The following is a 22063-nucleotide window of genomic DNA, read 5'->3' as shown; positions in this document are numbered from 1 at the left end:
GCTTTCTGGAAAGGCTTTTTATATCCTCACCAGCAGGGCAAGCCTAATTCATTACACTTTCAAAATAATGCAGTTTAACCAACTCATGATGTTCTAGCTTCAGTCTGGGGCTAAATAGAAATACTTAAATCTTAAGTTGCTTTAAAATGATGATAGTTGCTATAGGCATATGTTCAGAAAGTCTGTACCTTGATTGGTCTGTTTTAAATTTCACATTGCTTGGGCATGAAAAATGTGCTTTGAGCAGGTGCAGTATAGTGCTGCTTAAGATTTTAACTCCTTGAGGACAGCCACAATACTTTCCCCTTTTGTGAACCCAATATTGAGTTTAGTACTGGTCAGATTATATAGGTGGTTCATATTGATTATAATTTAAACGGAAAAATTAAAGCCAACTTGCAACATGAAGGCAATATTAAAATTCCTAGCTAGACAAATAAAAGGGGTTAGGTGGACTTGCCATTTTGAAGTTAAAGTGAACTTTTGAGATAGTAAAGGATCTAACTTAAACTGACATCAATACTCAGGATGGGCAGTTCAGTATCACTTTCAAAATTGGGTGCCAGGGTTTCATTTAGATAGGAAATCCACATACAGAGGTGCCCTCTAATTCAAGAAAGCATAATTTTTCTAAGATATAGTCTTAGGGTTCAATATGTTCCCACTCAGCCCAAAAGCAAGCCTCTTATTAAGAAAATGGGGTTGGGGGAGTGAAGGAGGGAATGTGAGCTATTCACAAATCCTATAATTGGAATTGTTAATTTGGGGAAATGAGTAACTGACAGGCAAGGTTTTTCTTGACAGGGAGGAGGGAAGCATCTGACATTGGGAGTATCGGAAAGGCAAAGCTGAGTATGATGTTTTGAGGGCTGTATTCTTGGTTTAAAAAAACAAAATGGGGATGCATGCAAATTAGACTGTCTATATAATTTATACAAACTATTTAGCATAGTGTCAGCCACTCAAATTATAGCTGAAAAAATATTTAGGACCACTTTTTTTTAAGGCTTTGTATCGCTGTAACTTGGGCATTATTGTCAAAATATAATTTTGCTGGGACACCACAGTTGATCGTTGGATTCACATTTTAAAGTGGGTTTTTTAAATTTTCTTTCTAGAATGTATCTGTGAAAATTACAAACTGACCACAAACTGCTCTGAGAACACGTTAGGTCAATGCCAGTGTACTGCAATTGGTACACAACATACCGTCATTTGCTCAAAACGTGAGTAGAATATCTTCATTGCCTTTAAACTTTATTTTGACTTATAGTTCTTTTAATGGATGTGTTTTGCGTTGGGAAGCCTTTTATTGGCTCAAGTCTGAATTTTGTCAAAATTATCCCATACCTGAAGCTTCATGAATCTTTAGAAACTGATCGTGGAACATGTAAGTCTACAATAATCTTTGACCCTGGGAGTTTGGAGTTAAATTAAATTTTTTTTTCCTTAAGCATAAAACTGCAGTTATTTTTCAGTTTGACATTAAGCTTTCTTTGCAGTGGCTAGCAAATGTTTGGTGATGAAGGCAGAAATGAGCCATTCAAAGTCGGGGAGAAGACCGAAGCCTGAAGATGCTATCCAGAATAACGATGGGCTCTATGATCCTGAGTGTGATGAGAACGGGCTCTTTAAAGCCAAGCAGTGCAATGGCACCACCACGTGCTGGTGTGTGAACACTGCTGGTGTCAGAAGAACGGATAAGGACACTGAAAAATCTTGCTCCGAACGAGTGAGGACCTAGTGAGTTGGGCTTGCCCGTATTAATTGTTTTCATGCTTTCCGGAATTGTTTAATTAAACTTACTTTTGAATATGTAATTTGATCTCATGATTTGGAGCTCAAAAGATAGAAAAGGGGGTACAGTGAGAAGTCTCCATCCCATCTCAATCCCACAGCTACCCAGTTTGCCTCCATAGAACTGATGTCACCAGTTGTTTCCATGACCTTCCAGAAATATTTTATGAATTTACTGGCAATATATTTTTTCTTATGGTAGCATACTAAACACAATGTTCCTTTTTATATTTTTACTTAACACTGTTCAGTATTTTACAGTTGGATTAGTAAGAAATATATATGAATGATTTAACCTATTTGCTCATTTATTGTGTTTTAAAGTGAGATAGAGTTGTCTTAGGGATTATATAATGAAAAGGAACAGAAACACACTCAAGCTAGCATAAGACTAAAGGACTAAAAACTGGACCTTGTGTGTGGTGGCCAGAGGCCGGGGGTCAGTGTTAGAAAGAGTGTTTCCTCCTGGATGAGTTCTTTATGAAAGATGTATGAGGGCCAAGGAAGAAATTAAAGGCATATCTAGTGCATAAATCTTTTGCTGTTAGGTCTACTGTAATTCCACTTGGGAATTTTATTATTAGCCTACTAGGAAAATAATGTAAAAGTCTGAGTTGTTCTAGTCAGTCAATACTGTCCATTTACTTTACAGCTGGATCATCATTGAACTAAAACACAAAACAAGAGAAAAACCTTATGATGTTAAAAGTTTGCAGACGTAAGTGTTATTCATTGCATAGTATTTACACAGTTGATGCTCAGCTCTTCCATCCCACACCATTAAATAACTAAAACAAGCCTCAATGCTTTTTAATATTTCTGAAAAATAAGATAATATACATAATATTTTTAACCTTATTTTGAAATAGAATTACAAGAATAGTATAGATGTCTGTAGTACCCTTCACTTAGATTCAAACAAACATTTGCCTTATTTTATTTTTTTTAGCTGAGCCATCCTGCCACCACTTGGCAGCTCAGCGGCAGCTCAGCTCGGGCCCTGAATCAAACCGGGGCCCGTGTTGCTCAGAGCTCAAACTCTTGAACGAGCTCTTAACCAACTGAGCCACTCGGCCAGCCCTTACTTTATTTTTATATGTGTATGTGTATGCATATGTTGTATGCTATCTATATCTAAGCATGTATAAATCTTTTTTCCAGAACTATTTAAGGCAAAATTGTAGATACCATGCCCCTTGACCCCTAAATACTTGAATGTATCTTTTCTTAGAAACAAAGGGCATTCTTGCACATAACTACTGTACAGTTAATCAAATTCAAGAAATTTAATGTTATACCATATTGTGCCAGTTTGCCCACTATTGTCCTTTGTAACAGTTTTTTATCGCCTAACCCAGGACCCAGTCTAAGATCATGCATTGCATTTAGTAGTTTTCATGACTGTTTAGTAGTCTGTTTTAACATGGAACACTGTTTTGGCCTTTCTTTGTCTTGTTTGGATTGGTCTGGTGTTTACTCATAATTAAGTATAGGTTATGCGTTTTTGACAGAAAAACCACTTAAGTGATGTTATGTCCTCTGAAGTACTTCACATAAGGAGGCACGTCACCTTGTCCCTTTAGTAGTGAAGTTAACTGTGGTTAAGGTGGTGTCTCCCAGGTTTCTCCACCATTTCCTTTTTTTAATTACTATAATCTGTGGGCAGATACTTGATATCCTGTTTCTGATCAAAGTGGGGCTCAACAGTTTAGCATCAATGGATAATTCTAGCCTGAATCAATTATTATGATGTTTGGAAAATGGCATAACATTTTCAACAAGTTTGGTTAATGACGGTTCTAGACGTTGAGCTATCTGCTTAGTTAAAAAGTAGTGCTTAATGTTGTGTAGTACAACCACTTTTTTAAAAAAACATGATTTTTAATTATAGTGCATTCAAGGAGGTAATCACAACTCGTTATCAACTGGATCCAAAATATATCAAAGATATTCTGGTAAGTTTTCTCTCTCTCTCTCGTTCTCTCTTTTTTTAAATGAGCTTTAGCAGAAAGTTGGTGGAGCAGTATTGTTTGGGTCTGATTTTTAGTAGTGATTAAACTGCATCTGAGTAATAGTTTCAGCCTTCAGCACTTAATAAAGCAAATTCCCTATTTTGTTTTCCTTCCATACCCTTTGAAAACTTCAGTTTATTCTTAAAGAAATCGTAGTATCTTTTAGTATCCCTAACATGCCAGTCTCACCATGGAAAACTCTCTCTGATTGCTCTTGGCATATACATACTTTAGGGTGCTACCTAGCTCCCATCTTCTCTGTTTTAAGGAGCCAGCTAGTCCTTCACTAGTTGTTTCTTCCTTAACTTTTTCATTTTTCAACACTGGTTGAAAAATGCTTGAACAGTGTGATGGAACTCTTTTGTTTCAAGGCTGTATGAATTTATTCTTAAATTCTTCTGGATTAAAATAGATGTCATATTTTAAAAGACTTTTTGGAAGGAATACACTTTTTCGTTTCCTAAAAGTAGAACATCGTAAATGCATACTGCATTGTAGGTTGCATTTTAGTTTTAAAGTCGTTCCAACCAAAACGGTGTTGTTATTTTTATTTTATTTTATTTTTTAAAATTTTATTGGGGAACAGCCATGGTCATTGGTTACACATTGCTTTCATGCTACAATGGCATAGTTGACTCTTTTCAGGAGGGTGCAGCTCACAGTGGCCCATGCAGGGATCATCAAACTGGCAACCTTGGTGTTATCAGCACCACACGCTAACCAACTGAGCTAACAGGTCACCCCCAAAATACGGTGTTTTAATAGTTTGTTTTAAAATTTTTTCAGGAGAAAAAATTTTTCTTGAAAAAAAAATGCATTATAATTATATTTGTTTGCATTGCTGTCTTTTAAGCTGAGCCATCCTGCTACCTGTTGGGCAGCTCAGCGGCTGCTCAGCTCGGGCTGGACTCGAACCACTGTTGCTCAGAGCTCAAACTCTTGAGCGAGCTCTTAACCAACTGAGCCACTCGGCCGGCCCTTGCATTGCTGTCTTATTTCCCTTGGATAGATTTAAAGACCTTCCAAAGATTTTTTTAGTTATTAGTGATAAACTCAATTATCTACTAATGAATAAAACACTGACACATGTAGAGTACAGAAAATTACACTGAATATTCTGCTTATTGAACAATGATATTTTCATATAATTTTGGTTGTGCTACTATTAATTTATATTTTTCAATCCCCCCCCCCCCCCCAGTATGAGAAGGATGTTATCACTATTGACTTGGTACAAAATGCATCTCAGAAAACTCAGAATGATGTGGATATAGCTGATGTGGCTTATTATTTTGAAAAAGATGTGAGTATAATCTTCCTCATTTTATTCCTGTGTTTAGAAATGTAATGTCTAATATGCCTCGATGTATTCAAGATCTTTCATCATCTATTTCTCCATTTATAGATCAGCCATATCTATTCTCCAAGTGGTTCTTGTGCTACAATTAATGTCTTCCCTAGCACTCACATGTATCTTTCTTATACACCTTTCTTGTTTGTATATTTATGTGTCTTATCAAACTGTTCTGCCTAGAGTATCTTATAATTCTTATCTATTACGTACCTCCTTGGTAGTTACTTAGTTTGTGTGTATAGCCTCTCCCTATTACTATTTCCATGAGTAAGAGGATGTGTGAGAAATGCTATGTAACTGATGCAATAGAATAGTTTGTTTAAGCTTTAATATATTATGGGGGTGGGATAGAAGGAAGAATAAGTAAAATAAGATTTGCCATGTGTTTATATTGTTGAATCTGGTGATAGGTACATGGGACTTCATTATAGCATTTTTTCTACTTTTGTATGTATGTGGACATTTCCCAGTATATGTTTTTAAAAATTTCAATGTATGAGACTATTATCACTAAAACCATAGATTCTTGGCAGCAGTTCTTTTTTTTTTTCTTTTTTTTAAGATTTTATTGGGGATTTGGGGGAGGGGAGCAGACAAGTTGCTGTCCTTTTATTCTTCAGTCTAGTTGTGGAGGACATCGCTTTACTGGCCCATGTTAGTATTATCATTGCACTCTTCCGGGTGAGGCAGACTGGTCGCTGGCCACTGGATGGCTGCTCATGGCAGCTCACGCCGGCTGCCAGCCACTCATGGTAGCTTATGGCAGCCCACTGCAGCAGGGGCTGCAGCCTACGCCGTTGTCGGCAACTCAGGCAGCCCAGCTCCAGGTCGAGTTGTTGTTCACCATCTTAGCTGTAGAGAGCACAGCATCACTGGCCCTAATGTGGGATCCGAACTGGGGCCCTGCTGCTCAGAGCTGGCGTCCCAAGCCAACTCTTAACCAATGCGCCACTCAGCCGGCCCATTGGCAGCAGTTCTTTTGGTTTATGATTGACATGTAATTCTGTGTGGCCAGGTTTTCTTAAATATTTTAAATTGCTTTCCTCCTGCTCAATATAGGTTAAAGATGAATCCTTGTTCCATTCCAAGAGAATGGACTTGACAGTAGATGGGGAACTACTGGATCTGGATCCTGGTCGAACTGCAATTTACTATGTTGATGAAAAACCACCTGAATTTTCAATGCAAGGTCTAAAAGCTGGTATTATTGCTGTCATTGTGGTTGTGACAATAGCAATTATTGCTGGAATTGTTGTGCTGGTGAGTATAGAACAAGTGAAATTTCATTTAAGGGTATATTCTTTCAAGAAAAAGTGACAATATGAAAACACTACATTTATTTTCTAAAACATTAATAAAACAAAACAAAAATCTTCATTTTTTTTTTTAATTTTTATTTTTTTATAATTCTCTATAGTGAGTGAATATATTGCTTTTCTGGCCCCTTTTTATGAAATAGTCATGTTATGAAGCAAGGAAGGATACTAATCTGAGAAAAGCTTGTAGCTGAGCTCCTCACATATTTTTAAAACAAGATATGTTGCCATCAAGCTGAATTGAAACAACAGAACACAAATTAAGGTTAACATAGAAAGGTGTTAAAAGTGATAAACGTGAAGCAGCAGCAATACTAAATAAAAGATTAGCAAATTGAATTTAGCAGTGCTTCAGAAGAAGAATATATCACCTAAGGTTAGTAAGCAGGGTTTATTCTAGAAATGTAGGGATGTTGCAGCATCAGGAACTCTTACCAACATAACAGAGTTCAGAAATAGATTTGAGGATATATGGGAACTTTTATTTTCAGTTCAATGGAATTACCACACTTGGCTATTCATCTGAAAGAAAATAAAAGTTGAATTCCTGAGTCACCCCACCAGGGCTGACCATATTGCCCAACTGTGTGTGAATGGCACGTTCTGGAGCACAGTGATGTGAAAGGAGTTGGGCAGTGCACCTGTGTTGAAATACAAATTCCAGATGAAGTATCGTTAAAAATGTTTTAAAAATAAATTCACAATTAATTTAGGAAATATTTATATAACCTTGTGGTAAAGGAAACCAAGTAAAGCAAGAAATCTGGAATCTGAAGGAAAAGATAATATATTTGACTTCATTGAAATTAAATATTTTGTATGACAAAGATACTGTAAAGTAAGAAATATCATTGATAGGCCTGGGGAAAATATCATGCATAAAACAAAAAAAGGGTATTATACATAATATATAAAGAGTTCTTAACAAATTGATGAGGAAAGTAAAGGAAGAATGGCAACAGGTATGGACAGGAAATTTACAGAAGAGGAATTCAAGATGGCAAATGAACACATGAAAGATTAATCATAGAAATCTAACTGTCCTGTTAAATGAAAGCACAGGTACATACAGAAGCACGATCAAGGATCTATATTGCAGTGTTGCTAGTAAGGGTGAATCTGGAAGTAATCTGAGTGTACATCAGGAGAACATATGAGTAAATTGTGGTATATCCATGCTATGGAATAAAGTGGCTATTAAAAAGAGTGAGTTCAATGTATAGCTTTTGATCTGGTAGAATTCCTGTGGTGATACAGGTTGTGCAAAAATATTGCATGATCCCATATGTTTATATATGCTTGTATTAGGATGGAACAAGATGTGGAAGAAGGCACACTAAGCAGTTAAATTTCATTAAAGATGATTTATTTTCTCAGTACATTTTTTTTGGTTTGTTTCACTTGTGGTAGACTTCTTTTCTTAGTTTAGTAGTGAATTTTAATTTAATAAATAATGTCTGTAGATAGATTTTTAAATTAAATTTGTTCAGATAGGAATAATGTCCATTAAAACTATGTAGTTGTACGTATGCCAGTTTAGACAAACTTTTTGTTTGGATAACAATCGTAAACTAGTCATCCTTTTTCTTCCATTCAGATTATTTCCAGAAAGAAGAGAACGACAAAGTATGAGAAGGCTGAGGTAAATGGATTACTTAGTAAAAAGGCCCTTGTTTAATCTCTTACTCCCAATAATCACTGTACCTTCCTAGACACTGACAGGTCTCAGTTATCCTGGGGTCCATTTATAGTATGGTCCTTAGGGTTCTAGGGGACAGTCTTACAGTGTATCCTTGCATAATAAGTTCTCTTGCCTGAGTTCCATGGCTTATATTGACTTCTGCCTCAAAGATTAGTGGGATGGGAAGGCTATGATTATTTTTTTCTACATTTAATGGAATCTTTTAGAGGCATACTCTAGTGGAGTCACAGTAGAGAAGAAACTCAGTGTGACTAATGACCTGATTTATTGTGTCTGCCATTGAAATGATAATCACTAAAAATGAACTTATTTGTGTCTTAGTAAATCTTGCATACTAGTCACGTCCACTAGTGTGAAATTAAAGTGTGAGATTGCTAGTGTGTTTCAGTTACTTGGAATTTGATATGCACACACTTGGCTTTGAACCCTATCAATAACATTTTCAGTATATCCCTCACTTATTGTATATTTATGTGTTTGTTTATAATTGTATACATTTTATTTACTGATACTTTACCAAATAACAGAAATGTAAAAGAATACTGAAAAAATCTAATGGAACTAGAAAGTCTTAACATCTTATCCCTTACATAGTTGATCATCTACTTTACCTGGATTGGTGACCACAGGTCTAGGGGATTATGAATTGAATCATAACAGAAAGTCAGAATGACAATGTAGTGTTGTGGTTAAGAGCAATATAGACCGGGGTTTGACCGCTTATTAGCGGGGCAAGTTATCTTACTTCTTTAAGAGTCTGTGTTTCCTTATCTGTAAAATGGGGATAGTAGTACACACAGACCCATTGTAAAGGTTAAACAAAGTAATGTGTGTAAGATGTTGGTCCTATGCTGCCACAGAGCAAAATGTTTGCTAACTGTTATAGTTATTACCATGTCTCAGTTCTACCTATAAGTAACTTTTTGTGATCTGGGACTAGTCACTTAATTCTTTTTTTTTTAAGATTTTTATTGGGGAATTGGGGGATAGGAACAGCGCTGGGGAATTGGGGGAAGGGGAACAGACAAGTTGCTGTCCCTTTGATCTTCAGTCTAGTTGTGGAGGACGTTGCTTCCCTGGCCCAAGTTGGCACCATCATTGCGCTCTTCCTGGGTGAGGCAGATCAGTAGCCGGCTTCTGGCAAGCCGTTCACGGGCCAGCGACTCACTGCAGCCCAGCTCCAGGTTGAGCTGTTTTTCAGCATCTTAGCTTTAGAGGGCAGTGTCACTGGCCCTCATATGTGGGATTTGAACCGGGGCCCTCTGGTGTCCCAAGCCAGCTCTTAACCAACGCGCCACTCGGCCGGCCCTACAAGATTGATATAAATAAGTCTCATAAATGTAGAAGAGAATCATCTTGCTTTCCTCATTAATAGGTTTTTTTAACTTTTTAGAATGAGCAAAATTTTGGAAAATTATTTAAAATTTTTTTCTTTTTTCCTCTATTTCAGATAAAGGAGATGGGTGAGATGCGTAGGGAACTCCATGGATAACTACTGTAATTTGAATAGCAACTACAAGGAGGGAAATTAACAAACGGACTCAGATTACAAATATATGAGCATGGGACAAAGAAATCTTTGAGGACTACTATTTTGTTAGTTAACATATATTTGTAATAGTGAAACCTGCACTCAAAATATAAGCAGCTTGAAATTGACTTTACCAATCTTAAAATTTGATCACAAGTGTAATATTTATATAGATCTGATATCCCAGAATCTGATTGTCCTAGAACTTAGACTGAATAGTTAAAATTATTTGTACATAACATTGAAGAGTGTGCATTAAATATGCTTCCACAGTAGAGTTTGAGTGACTGTTGTCTCATCCATTTGTGATTGGAAGCTGCCTTCCTGTTTACTTTGAGTCTTGTACATATGTACCTTTTATATGAACTACGAAATAAAAACATTTTAAAACTGAATTTCCTAACTTTATTTGAATTATATTGAATCAAATTTCATAGTATACATATAAGATAATGGTTAAGAAATGCTCTGGATGCTAATTACAAATTAGAGTTTTGCATAAGTACTAATCATGTACTGTATATTCAATATAATATGTATAACTTATGTAACTTCTACACAGAAAAATCAGTTTTATTCTAAATAAATCAAAGATTCTGTTTTAGACAAATGGGCATTTTGGCAAACACTTAGACCTTAAGGCAGAATTAATGGAGAATGTTATAAACCATGAATTCTATGGTTGGTTGAGTTAGAAACACCAGTTTTTGAACATCTTATATAATGAATAGTTATGGTGCAAGTAACATTTTATATGAAGTTAAATATTTTACTTTTGATAGGAAAATTTTGAAAACACGATGAAAACATCAAAAAATATATTAAAAAATTTAAACATGATTTTTATCCCTTCTATAGTAGGCAGAATTCTAGGATGGCCCCAAGATTTCATATCCTTAATGTATATGCTGTATATAAACCCCTCTTCTAGAGGATGGGCAGGGCCTGTGAATATGATGGGCTGTCACTCAAAAGATTATATGAAGAAGGATTTTGCAGATGTAATTAAGAATCCTAATCAGTTGACAAAAAGATTACTGTGGGTGGGCCTGACTTAATTAGATGAGCCTTTTCAAAGAGTGTCTAAAGCAGCGGTTCTCAACCTGTGGGTTGTGACCCCTTTGGGGGTCGAACGACCCTTTCACAGGGGCGTCGCCTAAGACCATTGGAAAACAAAAAGATATTTACATTACGATTCATAACTAGCAAAATTACAGTTATAGAGTAGCAACGAAAATAATTTTATGGTTGGGGTCACCACAACATGAGGAACTGTATTAAGGGGTTGCAGCATTAGGAAGGTTGAGAACCGCTGGTCTAAAGGTAAGAGACAAGCAGAAACAGCAGAGGTACTCTGTTAGCCTTAAAGCAGACTGCCATGTGGAGAGTTCTTTCAGAAAACAGCAGGCTGACTATAGATCCCGAGGACCTCAGTCCCAGAACCTAAGGAACTGAATTCTGCCTAGGACCAGTGAGCTTGGAAGAAGACCCCAGCTCCAGATGACATGACAGCCATAGCAGACATCACTAGTCTTGAGACCCTGAGAAAAGGACCCAGTTACGATATGCTTGGACTTCAGACCCATGGAAACATATTAAGATGCTAAACATTAAGATGTTTATTAAGATGCTAAATTTGTGGTAATTTGTTATGCAGTGATAAAAATTATTATAGCTAGTAGAAAGTAACGAGAACTTGAAAGACAATAGGAATAGTGGATATATAGAGCAGCCACTCCCCGTAGGACACAGCACCCAACGAAGAGACCTCTACTGCCCCCAAACCCCACACCCTGAGCCCCAGACCTTGAGGGAGAGGCATTGTGTGTGTCTGAGTTTTGTCCATGTGGTCCAGAGGAGCACAGCACTTGGGTGTGTGGTGTAGTCCTGTTTCACAACATTGGAGATGAGCTTGTCCCCAGTCTTGGGACTGAAGGGCATGTCCTATATATTCCTTATCTTCTCAGTACCTGGTTGAGAGAAAAGCCATACAGGGAACAGTCTCACAAAATCACTAGGCTTTAAGATGTGTGTATTTTAAAAGTTTTGTGATGAATTATTTCTTGTAGGTTGAAACTTGCTGGTGTCTGTAAGAAGCTCACAGACAAGGATGTTAATTTTGAATTCCCAGAGTTTCAGTTTTAGACAAAAATAAGATATTCACAATAAAAAGCGAAGCGGAGAAGTTGCTGTGGTGCTGCACTGGCAGAACTTGGAAATCGGCCCTCTAGGGCAGGAGTCATCAAACGACAGCCTGCAGGCTGGCCCATTGCCACCCGTTTTTATACAGCTAGGGAGCTAAGGATGGTGTTTGCATTTTTAAATGGTTGGGGGAAAAAAATCACAAGAATAATTCGTGATATTGTAAAAATTATGGAATAAAAATTTCTGTGTCCATAAGTTTTATTGTTTACATAAGGTGTGTAGCTTTTTCCAACAACAGTGGCAGAGTTAATCAATGGCTGGCAAAACCCTAAAATATTTACTGCTGTCCTTAACAGAAAAAGTTTGCTGTCCGGTGCTCTAGGCTGCTGGGGGAAGCTATTCATAGGGAGATGCCCCACCGGACACCAAAGCCACTCTATAAAACTGCCTTTTAGAGTTGGGGTGTGGGCAGGTGCTCAGGGAAGCTGCGGGCTGCTGTCTACTGCAGGAGCAGCATTGTGCTGGAGAAGCCACCCATGAGACGATGGAGAAGCCCTGGGTTTGCAGGAGCTCGGCACTGGGGAAGCCACCGGTGCTGCAAGAGAACAAGACTCTCCTCTTCCAGTGTCTCTCCAGCGCCCTCTACTGACAAAGCTTCAGATCCATTTTTAAAGAGGAGGCAAAAGGTGAATTTGGAGCTAATGGGTACATCGTAGCTAGCACACTCTTCAACCCAATGCTCTCTAGTTCCTGTCCTATCTCTTCTAAAGCTACTCTTGCTAAGAGCGACACTGACCTGCTAATTGCCAGTGTCCTTTCCCCCCCAGTATTTTCATCATTTGATATCGCCACAGCTTACCACCATATTGACTACCCCATTTCCTACCCCAGTATGTTGCTTACAAATTTTCTTTAGCTTCATTGGCATCAGTCTTCCCTGGTTGTTTTCCTCTTCTACTGACCGAAATACCGATGTTCTCAGGATTTGTCCTTACTTCTACTTTTCCTCTTTTTTCTTCCTGGAGGATTTCATCCATTCCCTTGCTTTAGACCTAGATGATAATAGAAATACCATCACTTTCTGCCTTTCATCCTGAGTTCTATACTACACTGTCTATGTTTCATGTAACTAGTCTTTAATGGTCTCATCGCCTTCCTTCACAAACCTAGTTCGTCTCTTGTATTCTCAGAATCAGTTAATGACATCACCATCTGACAAGTCCCAAATTCTTCTCTTTGTCTTACCTTCTCTGTTCCTTTAGTCATCAGGCCCTGTGATTCTCCCTCAGAAATAATTCTCCTCTAATCTTATACATGTTCACTGGTCTCTTCGCCAACAACCTATTCTCTCTATCCCAAACTATACATTGCTTCTAGAATTATTTGCCAAAAGCTGATCATAGATTTTATACAACATGAAATCTACTCCTCTCACCTGACAGAGGGGCATACAAGGCCTTTCACAGTCTGGCCCTGTAGCAGACACTCTTTCCCCTTTTGGCTGTCCAGTATCCCATCCCCTTTTCAATTTGGGGAGAATTCTCCTCTGAATGGTATTGGTGAGAGGCAGTTCTCTACCCTCTGTAGAAGTTTAAGGGTGGAGATCTTCCGTCTGCTCTGAGTATCCAGGACACAGGCACAAGAAGACTTGGAATCTCGTGATAAAAAGAAGGAAGAACAGTTGAGAAAACACTCTTGGGCACCAATGGGTGAGACCCATGGCAGTCATAGGAGCGTCCCAGGGGTGGCATCCTAGCCCTTGGGCTCCTGTGGTATTATTTAGCCCTGGTTGCTCTGTGTGGCCTTCCTTGGTTCCTCCTTCCTCCCTACTGCCAACACCCTGCTCCCAAACTTTACCTAAATTGCCTAGATTAATGTAATTTTTTGCCTTTCCTAAAACTAACCTGTTCCCACTCTCAATCCCTTCTGTATATCATTCCCACAACAACTAAAATCTGATCACAATCTACCTTATTTCCCACTATACCCTCTACTTAGTCAAGGCCCAGCTTAAGATCCCCTTCTTTCCTGAAGCCTTTCTTTACACTTTAGCCTCAGCTCTTTCTACTTCATTCAACACGAAGATCACGATATGCCACCCCAAAATGTTACTTTGGCATAAGGATTATTTTGAGCTGAAAGCAATTGAAAATCAGGTGCAGAAAAAGTTCTCTGCCCTCCCCTTATTTGCCTAAGAGCAGGGCATAAATTTCCCTTGTGAAGATGTTTCTCCTTGTACCAAGGGAGGGAAAAGCAATTTATCACCAGAGGCGGGGAGTCCACACTGAGATGAATTTGCATAAACAGACCTTACTAAAATAGCCCTGTCTTCCATTAATTCTCCCATATATTTCTAGTCACTTCCCCACAATTTATCATCACTTGAACCCTAAGTCCTTTTCCCTTTGTTAAAAAAGGTTATATAAGCCCCTGACCTAACTGCTTCTTTGAGATTTACTTCTTTTCTGTGAACTCCTATGCACATAAATATTAATAAAAATTGTATGCTTTTTCTGCTCTTAATCTGTCTTTTGTCAGTTTAATTCACAAGTTCCTAGTCACCGAACCTAAGAAGGTAGAGGTAAAGATTTTTCCTCCCTAACAAATGCAACAGGTTCAGTAGATACAACATAATCTCACAAGCCTTTCCTACCATCCTAAAACATGTGCTTCCCACCACTTTATAAATTCCCACTGACCTATGCCCCTAATCTGTACAAATATTCTGAAGGTGGGTATCTTGCTCATAGCCTGAAGTAGATTTTTTTCAACGTTGTTCATTTTTAAAGATCAGAATAAAATCCACTGTCCTCACCTATATGAACACAAACCCTCTCCCATAAGGCCTTCACATGTAAACCCTGTCTTTCTTAAATTGCCTTCAGAAGCTTATTATGTTTTGACATTCTCTATAGCTCTTCACATTACTTTGAATTGTCCTCTAGTAACTTTGAATTGTCCTTTAGTATTTGTGTCTGGGTACTGACTCTCCAGATAGATCAGGGCAAGTGTGGGCATTCTCTTTATTTTTAGAATTAATAGACTCAATTGACAAATAAATGAATAAGAATGAGAATAAGTATATGAATAAGAATAGTCTGGGTGGGGGGGGGTAAATGTGATGATAAACAGTATAAAGGTTGTTTACAAGATTAAAAAATACTTTCAGAGCTATTACCTCATTTGATCCCCACATGAACCTTGGGGGCTGCCTCCCTCTGAACTCCCTATTTAGAATGTGAAATAGGAAAGGGGAGAGATGGAATTACACTGAAGGTCAGGTTATCATATAGAAGTGGTTATTATGAAGTACAGCTCATTCATTTACATGCATTTTTTGTACACCTATATGTACACCTTAACCTTATGGCACACAGAGGGTTAAGCATACAGAATTTGGAACAAGACTGAACTCTCTAGCTCTGTTACTTACTAGCTGTGTGATGTTAGGCAAGTTACTTTACATCTTCAAGTTTTAGTTTCCTTACTGTAAAATAAGAGTAGTAGTTCCTAACACTTAGAGTTGCAAAGCTTAAAACAGTAATTACATGTGAAAACAATGAAAACTTTCAAGAGTCAATAAACGTTGATGAACATTAGCCATTATTAGCTATAAATAAATACCCATCTGTGTCCTTTCCAGGTGTTTAGTAAGACAGGTGAACAGTTATTTCTAAAACAAAGCAAGTTTTATAATAAAGATATGAATACGGTGGGACCCCCAGAAGGCAATGCAACTAATTACACCGGGGGAGACTGGGCAGGCTTCTCTGAGACCTCTGTGATGAAGAAGGAATGATGATTAGGAGTTTACCTAGTCATCAGGAAGGGCCATTCCAGAGCTGAGGGGCAAGTTTGTGTTTGAGTCACGTGTTGAGAGGGAAGGGGAACTTCCCCTCCTAGATCAAAGAGTTTGGGTGAGAGGAGGGAGCACTAATGGATGTAGATGTTGCTGGAAAAGTAGTCAGCAGTCAGACGATCCAAACTTTTTCTGCTTTCCAAGGGATTTGAATTTTAACTGTAGGCCAAGGTTTCTAAACTAAGCTGATTATCAGGCAGACCCAGGATGCTTTTTAAAAGATCCGAAGGCTCCACCTTCAGAAATTCCAACCCATTGTATGTGGGTGGGGCCCGGGAATTAGTTTGAAAAGCCCAGAGGGTAATCCTGCTTGGTGAATCTGGGTTTGGGGTCGTTTCCATGGGGGAAGGGTGAGCCAAACAGGAAGTGCGATACTTTTCTAAGGCAGGTAACTATGCAGGGCCTCCTTCAGGTCTTTGCTCAACGTTTAAAAAAATTTCATTCCCTCTTCTCCATCTTTATTTTTAATCTAAATGCTTAATTTATAAAATACCATTTAGTTTATTTACTACGTGTATTATCTGAATCCAGTCATTAGAAGGTTAGCTGAACAAAGGCAGTGGTTTTTCTTTTCTAGTGATCTTTAGATCCTGAGAGTTTGGCATAAAGCAGGCCATATAAATATTTTTTAATGAATGAATCAGTTAAGGAGTGGACTAAAAGAGATAATTTGTCTAGCACGGAGCAGTAAGGAGGTTGTGGAGAATAAACCTGTAATCTTGATGTTGGCAGTCTGCTTAAAAAGGAAAAGAGGGGCAGCTGGGGGAGGGGCACAGGTTTAAAAAAATACTGGCATGGGGAAGAAGGCTACTTTTTCCGTGTTTTCAAGTTTCTTTCTGATTCCACTCTCACGCTTCCGGGTACGTAATAAACGCAAAACCTGCCTGAACGTGCCACCTGATCGCCTACCCCTACTTATTCCTCCACCTGGGTTTCTAGCCTGTGCAGCCGAGAAAACGCGGAGAACTGAATCCTTTTAAGGACCGGCATTCGCCAGGGTCGACGCGCGACCTAGGCTCAAGCATGCGCAGTTGACAGTCACTAGCGTGCGCGGGAAGCTGGGCCTCGTCCATTTGTGATTGGCTGCGGCGGCGGATTCCCACCCACTCAAATGCAACGCTGGATGCTGATTGGGCAGGCCGCAGACGCCGGAGGCCGCACGGGGGGCGAGGGAGGGGTGGCGGGAAACAGCCTAGTGGGTGCGGGGTCGCGCAGCTCTCTCAGCCAGCCTGTGGCGAGGTTCCGAAATGGCGGTGCAGCCGAAGGAGACGCTGCAGCTGGATAGCGCGGCCGAGTATGGCTTCGTGCGGTTCTTCCAGGGTATGCCAGAGAAGCCGACCACCACGGTGCGCCTCTTCGATCGGGGCGATTTCTACACAGCGCACCGTGAGGACGCGCTGCTGGCCGCCCGAGAGGTGTTCAAGACCCAAGGGGTGGTCAAGTACATGGGACCAGCAGGTGAGGACCGGGACGGCGCGGGCTCTGGAGGGACCCTGTGAAGTGGCCTCCGGCGTGGAGGCCAGGGACGTGGGTGCCCTGTGGGGAATTGCGCTTTCTCCGCCCCTGCCTGGCCAGGTGGCGCGCTACCCGCCTGCCCCCTGCCCTGCCTCCGCCCTGAGTCTGTTCTTCTGCAGCTGCCTCAGAGTCGAGCTAATAACGAACGCGTAGGGGACCGTTTACTGCGTGCCAGGTGTCGTGCGAGGCGTTTTAATACGTTCTATTTAATTTTCCAGCAGTCGCGTGGGTCTCTGCTCCACGGCCTCGCCTGGGCCCTGTGACTCTCTTCACGAACAACGCCAAATCTCTCTATTAACAAACTCCAGTTCAGGAGTGAGATTTAGACTAGAAGGGGGTTTGGAGACCATTTTATGTCACTAGCATCATCTTGCGCACACTCGGTTTATACCGCTGGAACAGCGCAGGGACCCGTCATCAACTATGAAAAAGTGTGGCCAGGTGGTCAGGACCGCGTACTCGGAGCGAGATGGCTTTGATGAAAGTTGCAGCTCCTCCATTTACTGGCTGTGTGACCCTGGGTTAGTAATGTACGTTTGTGCCTCAGCTCGGCATTCTGTGCCGTCTGTAATGCAGCCCCATCTCCAACATCATCTCTTCCTGGAAAGCGACACACTTCTTCACCCTACGTGGGTTGGGTGTTCTAGATGTTTTATGTTGATCTCTTTCCTCCCTGGCTTTATTGTGATAGTGGAAAGAGTATTCTAGGGGGAGTAAGGAGTTAGGGGTTTCTAGTCCTGCCTCTGCCACATGCAGTTGGGATGTTATTGACATAAAAGATGTTTAATTCATTAGATAGAAATTTATTGAATGCTGCTGTGTCAGGTAGGGTTATGGACGCTGGGAGGACATAGATGAAGGCAATATCTCCGCCTTCACAGCTCATTCTGGTGGAGAGCAAGGCATAAAAAAATTACAATTCAAGGTGAAGAACTAGGGCAGTACACTCCATAACAAGTTGTTGGAAGAGGCATAGAGGCAGGATCACCAAAGACTGGAGACATCAGGAGAGGCATATTAGAGGCTAAATTCCACTCGAGTCTTGAAGGACTAGGAGTTTACAGAGGTTAGGGCCTGAAAAGAGGTAGATTGGTATTGTTGAAGCAGGAAATGATGAGTGAGGAGAGTGGCCCAGGTAGGTGGAGTCAGATGAGGAAAGGCTTTTTATGTTGTGCTGAGATGCTAGAATTTTATGCTGTAGGCTGTAAGAGGTCTGAAGACTTAATTTAAGCAAAGATGGAGTGGTGTGTTGGATCATTTCTGCTGTAATGTGTGGAGGATGGGGTAAAAGAGGCAAGAGTGGAGATATGGGGACCAGTTAAGACCAGCCAGAGTTATGGGTGGCTTCATAGTTAATGATGGTCTAAATTGCTTCCAAGTTTAAAGTGATTATATGACTTGTTATTCTAAGCTAGTAAGTACACTTTCTTGTTTTGTCTTTGTACTTTGCTGTTTAGAGTAGTTTAAGCGTTTAAAATGGTGTAAAAAGTTCTAAACATACTTGTATATTTGCATAAATTGGATCACTGATACTTTTTTCTTTGTAATTTAGATTGTGGAAAGATAATGGATGGATGCTAAGCATTACATCCATTTATTGGGAAGGGAATTTAGTATGAACATCCAGGAATCTTTTATAGTGGAGTGTAGATTTTTATTTAAAAAAACAAAAACAGAATTTTTCCTTTTGTTGCCCATGAAAGTTAAAATATGGGTTTAGCCAGGGACATTCCTAGGAATAGAGTAACCTAGACTTCATCTTATCTTGATCATATTGATAATGTGGTTAAAGGCAATTAGCAAGTAAATGTTATTCCCAAGGATCTATTTCTTAATTAGAGATTTATGCCAAAGGCACATTTTAGGTAAAGAATTGTCCTAATATTTATTTGGGTTGGATAATAAAGAGCTATAAAAAGATGGATGGGTAATTTGTCACTAGAAATATGCTTGAATAACTGAAAAAGGGAGAGGTAAAAAAAAAAAGTACCTTGGATCCCAAAAGCTAATGCTTTGCAGTTCTTTCTGTTCAAGGTGAACTGTGTGACTGAGGATATGTTTTATAATGTATTTTGACGTAAAGTTGCCAATACTTGTTTCTTGGAAGGAATTTTCTTCATTTTGATACTGTGCCACCTGGGTAAAGGGTTAATAAAATCTTTTTCTTTGCTGCTCTGTTTCCATTGTTTCTAGGCATTATTATTGCAAAAATGACCTAGATTGTAAATTACATCTGGACTCAAGGAACTATAAATACCTGATTAGGATCCCTTGCACTCCCAGTCTTTACAAAATCTTGGACCCTGTCACCTTTCCCTACATTCTTTAGCAGTCTTGAAAATAGAAATCATTAGAGGACTCCCTCAATTTCCTGCTCTCAAACCTATACTTTTCTTTTAATTAACAGGCTTGTTGAGATATTTACATACAATACTATTCACTCACTTGAAATATACAGTTCACTGGTTTTTAGTATATTCACAGTTAAGCAGCTATTACCTCAACAAATTTTAGAACATTTTCATTACCCCCAAAAAACCATGTATGTATTAGTACATCCTCTGATATACTTTAAATAATTTCTAGATTATTTACCTAATACAATGTAAATTTATGTTGTATCGTTTAGGGAATATTGACAAGAAAAAAGTCTGTATATGTTCAATACAGACACAACCATTATATATATAACCACATAATAAACATCAGCAACAATTTAACTTTTTTTCCTGAATGTTTTTGATCCTGAGGATGTGAACCAGAGATACAGAGAGAGGGCTTGATTAAATGGAATTATACAATACGTGATCTTCGACTGGCTTTTTTTTTTTTTTTTAAGATTTTATTGAATTGGGGGATGGGAACAGACAAGTTGCTGTTCTTTTGTTCTTCAGTCTAGTTGAGGAAGTCGCTTCAACCGGCCCATGTTGGTACTATCATTGCACTCTTCCTGGGTGAGGCAGCCGCTTGTCAGCCATTGGACGGCCGCTCACGGCAGCTCATGAAAGCTCACGCCTGCTGCCGGCCAGCCCCATTGTAGCCTATGCCATCGCCGGTGACTCACAGCAGCCCAGCTCCAGGTCGAGCTGTTGTTCACCATCTTAACTGTAGAGGGCGCAGCGTCACTGGCCCTCATGTGGGATACGAACTGGGGCCCTGCTGCCCAGAGCTGGTGTCCCAAGCCAACTCCTAACCAACGTGCCACTTGGCCGGCCCTTGACTGGCTTCTTAATATTTTCAGGGTTCATTAAGGTTATCAGTACTTAATTCCTTTTTGCCAAATATTCTATTGTATGGATATACCATATTTGTTAATCCATTTGTCAGTTGATGGACATTTGGGTTATCTCTTGAACCTGTACTTGTAATTCACCTGTATTCAGTCTTTCCCTATTGTGCCAGTGAAAAATGTGCTGTAGATCCCATCCCCTCCTCCCAGAGATGACTTTCTGTTGATCATTTTCTCCCTCTTCTCTGTTTGGTTTATTTTATTGGCATTTATACTCATTCACATCCTTTTAACTATTTTTTTAAAATTTATTTTTATTTTTTTAGCTGAGCCATCCTGCCACCTGTGGGCAGCTCAGTGGCTGCTTAGCTCGGGCTGGGCATCGAACCGCTGTTGCTCAGAGCTCGCGATCTTGAGTGAGCTCTTAACTAACTGAGCCATTTGGCTGGCCCCCCTTTTAACTACTTTTAATCTTCAACATCTAGTGATACTTTTTCATTTCATATAAACTTGATTTAACAAAAGTAACAGGTAAAGCTAAATGGGCACTTATATTAACTGACTAGAAGAAATTTTATCTGAAACACCTTACAGTAACATACTTGCAGCTGCATTTAACTGAGCTCTGTTGTGAAGAATACAGCTCACGCACAGGTCTGGATGAATGATTTGTACATTTTTCAAGTATTCACTGAATACTACCTTGTATACACATATACATTAAACTTGAAAAAGATTTAATTGACGATCCTCAGATACACTTCATTTTTGTTGATCTTTTGGAAGAGACTGTCTAAAGAGAAGCATGTTGTGAATCATGTAATGAACCCAGCCTAGGCTCTGTTGGACACCAAGTCTCCTCCCCTCCTCTTCAGACATCAGATGGGTTTTGGATACTGGTTTGGAAAGTTCCCTGGATAACATCACATGTGGGTACTCGTAGTGCTCATGGAAGTACTTGTCTGAATAGTAGATCTGCTTGTGGATGGTTTTGCCAGCAGGTGGGTAGTGTGGAGGGGGAGAAACCAGACAGGAAGATTGGGTGCGGTGGACAAAACACCCATGTCCAGCCAAGGCAACGACTGGACTGCAACCAACCCTAGTGATACGTTTTTATAATAAAGCCCTGTGAGATGCGTTAGTACCCAGCTCCAATTTATAGATAAGGAATCTGAGTCACAGAAAAAGAAATTTTCTTCGTTTTGTCTCTTGGTTTCAGAGCTTAGAAGGCAGTTGAGGCTTCCAGGAAGCAATGCCTTCTAGCTCCTCTTGGAAGCCTTTCATAACTCCTATGTTAAGGCTGTCCCTCTTAGGTGGTCCTCCTAACCCAGGACCTCATTCCTACCTTAGACACTTATTATAGTCTTGCCCATCTATCCCAATAAACTGAAAGCTGCTGGAGGGCAGGAACTTCATCTTAACCAGTCGCCACCTCTGAACCCCAGCGCCCGGCGCAATGCCCACATGAAGCAGACACATGATAATTGTGTCGGAATGAAGATGAAGCTTCCAAATTATTCTTTTTTTTTTTTTTAAGATTTTTATTGGGGAATTGGGGAAAGGGGAACAGACAAGTTGCTGTCGTTTTGTTCTTCAATCTAGT

The 22063-nt window shown here is 39.5% G+C and overlaps 2 protein-coding genes and 1 pseudogene across 2 annotated transcripts in view; 2 read left to right on the top strand and 1 right to left on the bottom strand.

The window, feature by feature from the left end:
* Positions 1-1106: 1106 nt before the first annotated feature.
* On the top strand, positions 1107-10107 carry EPCAM (epithelial cell adhesion molecule). The gene is made up of 8 exons (XM_019655844.1): positions 1107-1226; positions 1503-1743; positions 2450-2515; positions 3689-3752; positions 5011-5112; positions 6223-6423; positions 8077-8121; positions 9632-10107. Exons 2-8 carry the CDS (start codon positions 1523-1525, stop codon positions 9671-9673), a joined length of 741 nt encoding a protein of 246 aa, XP_019511389.1. The 5' UTR covers positions 1107-1226; positions 1503-1522; the 3' UTR covers positions 9674-10107.
* A 6739-nt stretch (positions 10108-16846) lies between these two features.
* Positions 16847-22063, top strand: part of MSH2 (mutS homolog 2) — a 73389-nt gene continuing 68172 nt past the window's right edge. Inside the window, exon 1 of the mRNA XM_019655873.1 lies at positions 16847-17174. Within this exon, the coding sequence (XP_019511418.1) occupies positions 16964-17174 (211 nt within the window). The 5' untranslated portion in view covers positions 16847-16963. The remainder of the gene's footprint in view (positions 17175-22063) is intronic.
* Positions 21223-21876, bottom strand: LOC109389893 (cyclin-dependent kinases regulatory subunit 2 pseudogene; annotated as a pseudogene).

This window comes from Hipposideros armiger, unplaced genomic scaffold (genome assembly GCF_001890085.2).
Source record: "Hipposideros armiger isolate ML-2016 unplaced genomic scaffold, ASM189008v1 scaffold_248, whole genome shotgun sequence".
Lineage (NCBI taxonomy): Eukaryota > Metazoa > Chordata > Mammalia > Chiroptera > Hipposideridae > Hipposideros > Hipposideros armiger.
This window is presented reverse-complemented; position numbering and strand designations above follow the sequence as displayed.

What these genes read in the sequence shown, in the direction of transcription:
- EPCAM (XM_019655844.1), top strand. Translation starts at nt 1,523, where the DNA reads ATGAAGGCAGAAATGAGCCATTCAAAGTCGGGGAGAAGACCGAAGCCT. An exon ending in GATGTTAAAAGTTTGCAGAC is followed by an intron (nt 2,516 to 3,688) that starts GTAAGTGTTATT and finishes TTTTAATTATAG; the next exon opens with TGCATTCAAGGAGGTAATCA. An exon ending in CTTATTATTTTGAAAAAGAT is followed by an intron (nt 5,113 to 6,222) that starts GTGAGTATAATC and finishes TGCTCAATATAG; the next exon opens with GTTAAAGATGAATCCTTGTT.